Below are 9,578 nucleotides of genomic sequence, written 5' to 3' on the forward strand. Positions count from 1 at the left end.
CTTGATTGTGCTTAAAAGCTTTAATCAAGAAACACAGCACTCACGCTTAAAAGCTTAGAGTGACACAACAATTACAACTTAATAAACACCATAGTCCAATGCAATCATCTAGGTGATAATTGCTTGGCTCACAAGTAAAACCTAATTCAAGACACAATCAAAGTACAACAATGATATATAATGATATATTGAATTCTTCACGCTTCAAATCCATGAGTTACTGAAAGTAGGATTGCCATCCTTTTATAATGCAGTACTTGGGCCTTGAACTTGAATTTCATAAAATTAGGGTTAAGCAAGTTAACCTAATTTCCACACATTAGGGTGCTAACAAATAGGCTATATGCTAGGTTTCTTAATTTTAGCACAGCTGTTAGTTTCCTGAAAATCAGCCTGAGATAAATACTGAAACATAACAGAAAAATTAGCCTATACTTTAGCATCTGTTGTCAGGGATGAATGTCATAACATTCAGTTTGACATCCAGAAAATGTTGTCATGAATGAATGTCATAATGTTCAGTTTGACATCTAGTAAATTCTGTATTAGCTAATCCTGCAGCATACTACTTAAGCATATCATGACATCAGTCAAGACATCTAAGTACAGTAAGTGTTTTAACATAAAATGCAGCCAATCAAAAACATCTACAAACTCCCCCTTTGGCAAATTTTTGGCTAAAACAACTTGACATCACAACAGAGTTCACAGCAGCAGAAAGCACACATCCAAGCAAAATATCAAATTAGCTAATACACTTAGCAAACATAGAAGTTAAACTTCAAACATCAACAGCACAAGAGAAGATCAAGCAGAGAGCAAACAACAACATAACCTCTTGTTTAGAGGACTTTCAATTTCAAAGATATCTGTTGTCTTGGGGTACAAGTGTTACTCCCCCTTTTTGTCAAAAATGTTGCCAAAGCAACACTTTACAGACAAAAAATAAATAAAAATACAAGCAGTTATCAGAAACACAAGAAATGTTCTAGTCATCTGACTTAGAGTCAGCATCATCATCTGTGCCATCATCAGGACTGGCATCTGCTTCTCCCTCTTCACCTTGTCTTTCAGCTTCTTCTACAACAGCAACAGCTTCACCAAATTCTCCACCATCAGCTAGCACATCACCTTCAGTCATCTCCAAAGAGCTAATCAAATTTTCCAAGTTCAGCTTCCTTGCCTCTAATTCCCTGCAGGTTTCTTTGAGCATTGCAATGACAACAGCTTTACCTGGCTGATTGCTTACACGTGATGTCTCGCCTGATGTTATGACAATGTCAGGGACATGGGTACCTAGGAACATCTTATGATAGAAACAGATGGAAACTGATTCAAAACAATACCACAGATGAGAGAAGGAAAGGCTATAGGACCCTTCACACTAAAGCTTCCTGCATGCTTCAAAGTTTGATCAAAAATATAGGAGCCATAGTCAAATTTGGCTTTGGTTCCAACAGCATATATAAACTTTCCAAGCATGACAACAACTATAGATTTATGATTGGTGGGCACCCAGTTAGCAACTCCAATCTTGTGCAGCATTGCATACTTGACACTCAGTTTACTTGCCACTAATTTTCCTTTGAGAGGCCACTTCCTTACCTGATTAGCAGTGATGACTTGACAAATTTTGTTGTCAGTCACCTCAAGCTCAGGTTGAGCTTCATCAGGCCTTCCCAAATACTTGTTGATCACTGAAGGAGAGAAATTTACACACTTGCCTCTCACATACACTTTCCTGAATTCCTTAGACTTGCCATCATCATATTCTTCAGACAAATTAACAATAAATTCCTTTACCAACATCTCATAGCACTTTGAAAACTAAGTCACAGTCTTCATTAAACCAGCCTCTTGAATAAGATCCATAATATCCTTACAGTCTAGGACATTCTGAGCTAATTCCCTTTCCAAAGCCAGCCTCTTCTGATAAACATATTTCCACCTGTTTACACTTGAAGCAAAATAAAAAGATATGTTGTCAATTGGTACCTCAGGGACACTAGCTGCAAGCTTGCTAGTGGTTGGCTTCTTCTTTGACAGAATGTCAGAGACATTATAAGGAACATCTGAGTCAGACTCAACAACAACACACTTGATCTTCTTTTTCTTGGGCACCACTTTGCTCCAAGATTTGGTTGGACCATGAACTTTCCTCTTGAGGGAACTCTCGACTGCCACCGTTGTCTTGGAAGAGGTTGGAACATCAATCTTCTTTCTGGGGGACCTTTGAGCCACAGTTTTCTTTTCTCTCATAGTCCTAACCCTTTTGGCTATGCTAGGTAGGACAGAGGACAACAACTCATTATCAAAAAATTCCTCCAGGTTTACTGTTTCAGCCTCACAGTTAGGGTTGTCACTGACATCATGAGTGACATGAACTTCCTCACCAGCCACATTATCTAAGGGTATGTCAACATTTGACTCCTTATGGGCATCAATTTGCTCAACACATCAAAGATATTCTTTCCTAAAGACTCAGTATTTTCTTGATCAGCAACACTATCAGGTTCAATAGTGTTTAAGGGAATGGAAACCCCAAGGACCTCAAGATTTCCAGACAATATTCCAGTCACTATAGTGGCAATGGCATTGTGAACATACCTGGAATCTTCTTTGGTTTGTTCCTCAAGAACGATGGATGAGGAGAAGCCAGATACAGTTTCTTTAGGTCTTCTTACATGTGGGGTATTCACAGAGTCAGCAACAGGATCTTCTCTGTTAGGGTTGCTTGGTTCAGCGCTAGGAGAACAAGGCATGTTCTTGGAAGGAGAGGAGTTGGATTGTTGAGACATGATGAGTATCTTAGAGACGAAATGAAAAATTTCTCTGAGAGGAAGCTTGCGTGAATGGAAGTTGAAAGAGTGGAAGAAGTAACGCTTGTTGCAAGTGAAATAGCTATTATCTGTTGACCAATCAGAGCACACTTTCAATTGTTTAATAATTTGAAATATTAAACAGTAAATTCCTAACATCCTTAGTTGCTATAATTCCTCAGAAAGACATATTTCCAACTTGCCCCTTAAATTTTCAAACTGAGTAGCATCCAAAGCCTTTGTAAATATGTCAGCAAGTTGTAGTTCAGTTGCCACATGTTCCAAGGTAATCACTTTGTCTTCTACCAGATCTCTTATGAAGTGATGTCTAATGTCAATATATTTAGTCCTGCTGTGTTGGATAGGATTCTTTGAAATGTTGATGGCACTGAGATTGTCACGGAACAATGTCATGACATCCTGAGTGACATTGTACTCAGTCAGCATCTGTTTCATCCATACCAGTTGGGAACAACTGCTTCCAGCTGCTATGTACTCAGCTTCTGTAGTGGATAATGATACACAATTCTGTTTCTTGCTGAACCAGGATATGAAATTGTTTCCCAAGAAGAAACATCCTCCTGATGTGCTTTTTCTGTCATCAGCACTCCCAACCCAATCAGCATCACAATACCCAGATAAGATAGGCTCAGAGCCATGAGAGTAGAGCATACCATAATCACAAGTCCCATTAATATACTTGAGAATCCTTTTGACTTGATTTAAGTGACTCACTTTGGGTTCTGCTTGGTATCTAGCACACACACCAACTGCATAGGCAATATCAGGTCTACTAGCAGTTAGATATAGTATGCTACCTATCATGCTTCTATACAAGCATTGATCAATACTAGAACCTCCTTCATCTTTAGTTAACTTTAAATGAGTAGGTGCAGGAGTTCTTTTGTGACTAGCATTATCCATACCAAACTTCTTAACTATGTTCTTGGCATATTTGCTTTGGGAGAGAAACATAGAATCTTCCATCTGTTTAACTTGCAGACCAAGAAAATAAGTCAATTCCCCAACCAAACTCATTTCAAACTCAGATTGCATCTGGTTAACAAACTATTTCACCATTCTATCTGACATTCCACCAAAGACAATATCATCCACATATATTTGGGCAATCATGATTTTTCCATCTTCATCCTTCACAAATAAAGTCTTATCTATCCCTCCTTTTCTGTAACCATTAGTAGTCAGAAATTCAGTCAGCCTCTCATACCAAGCTCTAGGAGCTTGCTTCAATCCATACAGAGCTTTCCTCAACTTGTACACATGTTTTGGTAGATTAGGATCACTGAACCCTTTAGGTTGTTCCACATAGACTTCTTCATTCAAGTAGCCATTTAACAGCAACCTTATTGACTCAAGTCTTGCAACAGGTGCAAAAGTCTCATCAAAATCAACCCCTTCAACTTGAGTATAACCTTGTGCCACTAGTCTTGCTTTATTCCTAGTGATTACTCCTTTCTCATCAGACTTGTTCTTGTAAATCCACTTGGTACCAATGATGTTAGTCCCTGCATGTCTTGGGACTAACTCCCATACTTCATTCCTTTTAAACTACTCCAGTTCATCTTGCATAGCATTGATCCAATATTCATCAGTCAGAGCTTCTTTCACATTTTTAGGTTCAACCTTGGATACAAAGAAGGAATTTGAGCTATTCTCCCTTGATCTGGTAATCACACCACTATTGGGATCTCCTATGATAAGATCCTTAGGGTGGTCTTTCTGAATCTTGATAGAAGGAACCTTGTTGGATGCTTCTAACTCAAGTCCAGGAGGAGTATCCTGTACAATTTCTGTTGAAGTCTCAAGGAATGTTCCAACATCCTCTATGACATTGGATTCTTCATCTTTATCATCAACAATAACATTTATGGATTCCATCAGGATATTAGTTCTGGAGTTGAAAACTCTGTATGCTCTGATGTTAGTAGAGTATCCCAGGAATATACCCTCATCACTTTTGAGGTCCATTTTTCTTCTCTGTTCACGATCTGTAAGAATGTAACATTTGCTTCCAAAGATATGAAAGTACTTCACAGTAGGTTTTATGCCTTTCCATATCTCATACAGAGTGGAAGAGGTTCCCTTTCTCAAGGTAACTCTGTTATGGACATAGCAAGTTGTATTCATAGCTTCAACCCAAAAGTGCATAGGAAGCTTCTTTGCATGAATCATAGCTCTAGCAGATTCTTGAATAGTTATGTTCTTCCTTTCAACTACTCCATTTTGCTGAGGAGTAATAGGTGAGGAAAACTCATGACTTATTCCTTCAGATGAGCAGAAATCATCAAACTTGGAATTTTTAAACTCCTTTCCATGGTCACTTCTTATTTTGATAACACTACTATCCTTTTCTCTTTGGAGTCTTATGCATAGATCTTTGAAGACATCAAATGCATCTGATTTTTCTCTGATGAAGCTTATCCATGTGTATCTGGAATGGTCATCAACAACCACATAAGCATATCTCTTCCCACCAAGACTTTCAACCTACATAGGTCCCATTAAGTCCATGTGCAAAAGTTCCAGAGTTTTGGATGTTGTAGGATGTCCAAGCTTAGGATGTGACATCTTGGTTTGCTTGCCAAGCTGACATTCTCCACAGACTTTTCCTTCATCAATAAGCAACTTTGGGATTCCTCTAACTGCTTCCTTGGATATGATCTTCTTCATTCCTCTTAAATGAAGATGTCCAAGTCTTCTATGCCACAACTTCACTTCCTTTTCTTCCTTGGCTAAGAAGCACATTGAGGAGTCGTTTGAGACTTTAGGTTCCCATAGATAGCAGTTATCTTTGGATCTGGATCCTCTCATAACTTCCTTAATTTCTCCATTTGTCACAACAGGTTCTTCCTTAGTGAACTGTACATTGAAGCCTTGATCACATAGCTGGCTTATGCTGATGAGATTAGCAGTTAGTCCTTTTACTAACAACACATTATTCAGTTTTGGAACTCCAGGATTATCCAGCTTACCAACACCTTTGATTTTTCCTTTAGCTCCATCACCAAAGGTCACATAACTGGTATTATGAGGTTGTATATCTACCAATAAGTTATTCATCCCAGTCATATGTCTTGAGCAACCACTATCAAAATACCAGTCTTCTTTGGTAGATGCCCTTAGAGATGTGTGAGCTATTCTAGCAACCCATTGTTGTTTCTTGATAGGGGCATTATGCTTAGGTGCCTTCTGCTTAGGTCTGACTTGAGGGGTCTGGTTAGGATAACCATGCAACCTGTAACAGAAGGGTTTTATGTGACCAAATCTTCCACAGTAGTGGCATCTCCATCTTTGAAATTTCTTCTTTTGATGGTTAATCCTCCTGTTTCCATGATGTTGTGACATTGGTTGTGACTTCTGCTTGATTTTTTGAACTTCAGCCTTTGAGCTTTTGAATTCAGATGAGGATTCCTTAACAAAGCCTAAACCAGACATGGTTCCTGATTTATGTCCCACCTTTAGAATTTCTTCCAAAGTGTCAGTTCCTTTATTCAGCATTCTGATGGATTTTGTCATTTGATCTAGCTTAGAGGTCAGCAAGGTTATCTCACCATTTAGATCATCTATGACTTTCAGATGCTTCTTCTTCTCAGCTTCCAGCTCCTTGATAAGTTTCTTCTGCTTTTCTCCTTGTAGACACACTTCTGCACTTTTGACACATAACTCTTTATATGAAGCAGCAAGTTCATCAAATGTAAGTTCATCTCCACTTGAGTCATCATCAGAGGCACAGACACTAGTTAGTGCAGTGACATGTTTTGCAGATTCTCCTTCTGATTCATTCTCAGAGTCTCCATCAGACCAGGTGACAGATAGTCCCTTCTTTTGCTTCTTGAGGAAGGTAGGACATTCAACTCTAATGTGTCCAAAACCTTCACATCCATGACACTGGGTTCCCTTGCCTTTGTTGGACTTTTCTTCAGATTTTGATCTTCTACTGATGTCAGATGAAGTGTTCTTGACATTTGGTCTACCTTTTTTATCAATCTTCTTTATGAACTTGTTGAATTGTCTTCCAAGCATGGCTATAGCTTCTGATATACTTTCATCACCTCCAATATTTCCTTCTTCTGAATCCTCTTCAGTATTTGATACTATAGATGTTTGATTGGTTGCATTTTGTGTTAAAACACTAACTGTACTCTGATGTCATGACATGCTTAGTAGATGTTTGATTGGCTGCATCTTGTGTTAATACACTAACTATACTCTGATGTCATGACATACTTGAGTAGTATGCTGCAGGTTTAGCTAATACAGGGATTACTGAATGTCAAACTGGATGTTATGACATTCATCCATGACAGTAGATACTGAACTATAGAATGGTTGGTTGTTTCTGTTATAGCTCAGTATTGAGTTCAGTCTGCTTTTTAGGAGAGTTGCAGACCTGGTACATAGCCTACTGTCTGAATGTCAAACTAGATGTTATGACATTCATCATTGACAGCATATACTAAATAATAGGCAGGTTGGTTTTCTGCTACAGTTCAGTATTTATTTCAGTCTGTTTATCAAGGGAATAACAGACCTGGCATAAGGCCCATTGTCTAAATGTCAAACTGGATGTTATGACATTTATCTCTGTCAGCTGATACTAAAGTATAGACTGGTTGATCTTTACAATACAACATTTAGTACAGTCTGTTTTCAGGAAAATAACAGACACAACATATGGTCCATGTTCTGGACGTCAAACTGAATGTTGTGACATTTATTCCTGACAGCATATGCTAAAGTATAGGATGGTTAGCTTTTCTGTTTCAGTATTTTTCTCAGGCTATTTTTCAGGAATCCAACAACTGAGCTAAAATCCAGGAAACTAACAACTGAGCTACAATTAATGAACCTAACAAATAGCCTATTTGTTAGCACCCTAATATGTGGAAATTAGGTTAACTTGCTTAACCTTAATTTTAGGAAATACAAGTACAAGGCCCAAGTGATGCAATATAAAAGGATGGCAACCCTTCTTTCAGAACTCAGGGGTTTTAGGCGTGAAGCATTTGTTGTTCCATCATACTTCACTACTGTATTTTTATGTGTGTCTTGTATTCGGTTTAACTTGTGAGCCAAGCAATTATCACCTAGATGATTGCATTGGACTAGGGTGTTCATTGAGTTGTAAGTGTTGTGTCACTCTAAGCTTTTAAGCGTGAGTGCTGTGTATCTTGATTAAAGTTGTTAAGCACAATCAAGAGTTGTTTGAAGTATAACTTCATCATTAACTTTAATCCAATTAAAGGTTGTAATCACTGTGGTGATTGAGGGGGGGTGAGTAGGAACTCTGGTCTTAGTTTAAGATTGAAATTGCATTGGGTAGGTATTAAGTGATATGATTAAACAGTTGGTTTAAGGTCTGAATTAATACTACTAATAGTGGATTTCCTCCCTGGCTTGGTAGCCCCCAGACATAGGTGTGTGTGACACCGAACTGGGTAAACAATTCCTTGTGTTATTTACTGCACTTACATTTATCTGCTGTTTACATTCCTGTCTGCGCAGAATCGGATGTCATAACATCCTGTGTGACATCGATAGTCTATTAACTAGAATTTCAATTGGCATCAGAGCAGGCACCCTGCCTGTTAATTTCTGGGTGAGATATAGGGACGTTACTTTCTAGTACCATGGACAAGGATGTAGGATACTCAAATAGACCACCCATGTTGGATGGTTCTAACTATGATGACTGGAAACCTCGTATGATAGCCTTCTTGAGGTCTCTAGATAGCAAGGTCTGGAGAGCTGTCAACAAAGGATGGGAACATCCAACAAAGACAGGTAAATATGGAATCATTATGAAAATTCCTGAAGAAGAGTGGGACAAGGAGCAAGAGGCATTAGCCCTTGGAAACTCTAAGGCCTTGAATGCACTGTTCAGTGGAATAAATAAGAACATCTTCAGACTGGTGCATCACTGTGAGCTGGCTAAAGAAGTTTGGGATACCCTCAAGATAACTCATGAAGGTACCTCCAAGGTGAGGATGTCTAAACTTCAGATGCTGACCACCAAGTTCGAAAATCTGAGGATGAAAGAGGATGAGACTATTCATGACTTCCACATGAATATTCTTGAAATTGCCAACACTTCTGGTGGCTTAGGGGAGAAAATGGATGAAGAAAAACTTGTAAGAAAGATTCTCAGATCATTGCCAAAGAGATTTGCCATGAAGGTCACTGCTATAGAAGAGGCTCAAGATATCTGCAATATGAAGGTTGATGAACTTATTGGTTCTCTCCAAACCTTTGAAATGGGATTATGTGAGGATGTTGAAAAGAAGAACAAAAGCATAGCTTTTGTATCAAACACTGAAGAGGATTCAGAAGAAGGAAATGTTGGAGGTAATGAAAGCATTTCAGAAGCTATAGCCATGTTTGGAAGACAGTTCAACAAGTTCATAAAGAAGGTTGATCAAAAGGGCAGACCTAATGTCAAGAACTCTTCATCTGACATCAGTAGAAGATCAAAATATGAAGAAAAGGTCACTCAAGGCAAGGGAATCCAGTGCCATGGATGTGAAGGCTTTGGTCACATTAGAGTTGAATGCTCTACCTTCCTCAAGATGCAAAAGAAATGGTTATCTGTCACCTGGTCTGAAGGAGATTCTGAGAGTGAATCTGAAGGAGAATCTGCTAAACATGTCACTGCACTAACTAGTGTATGTGCCTCTGATGATGACTCAAGTGGAGATGAACTTAACTTTGATGAACTTGCTGCTTCATATAAAGAGCTAT

The 9,578-nt window shown here is 38.6% G+C and overlaps 1 protein-coding gene across 1 annotated transcript; it reads right to left on the reverse strand.

Moving 5' to 3' along the window:
- Positions 1-988: 988 nt before the first annotated feature.
- LOC127110447 (uncharacterized) lies at positions 989-2,762 on the reverse strand. Its single transcript, XM_051046089.1, has 6 exons — positions 2,550-2,762; positions 2,099-2,430; positions 1,851-1,948; positions 1,648-1,772; positions 1,347-1,605; positions 989-1,263 (listed from the first exon to the last, which is right to left on the reverse strand). Exons 1-6 carry the CDS (start codon positions 2,760-2,762, stop codon positions 989-991), a joined length of 1,302 nt encoding a protein of 433 aa, XP_050902046.1.
- Positions 2,763-9,578: the final 6,816 nt, after the last annotated feature.

This window comes from Lathyrus oleraceus, chromosome 1 (assembly GCF_024323335.1).
Source record: "Lathyrus oleraceus cultivar Zhongwan6 chromosome 1, CAAS_Psat_ZW6_1.0, whole genome shotgun sequence".
NCBI classification, from domain to species: domain Eukaryota; kingdom Viridiplantae; phylum Streptophyta; class Magnoliopsida; order Fabales; family Fabaceae; genus Lathyrus; species Lathyrus oleraceus.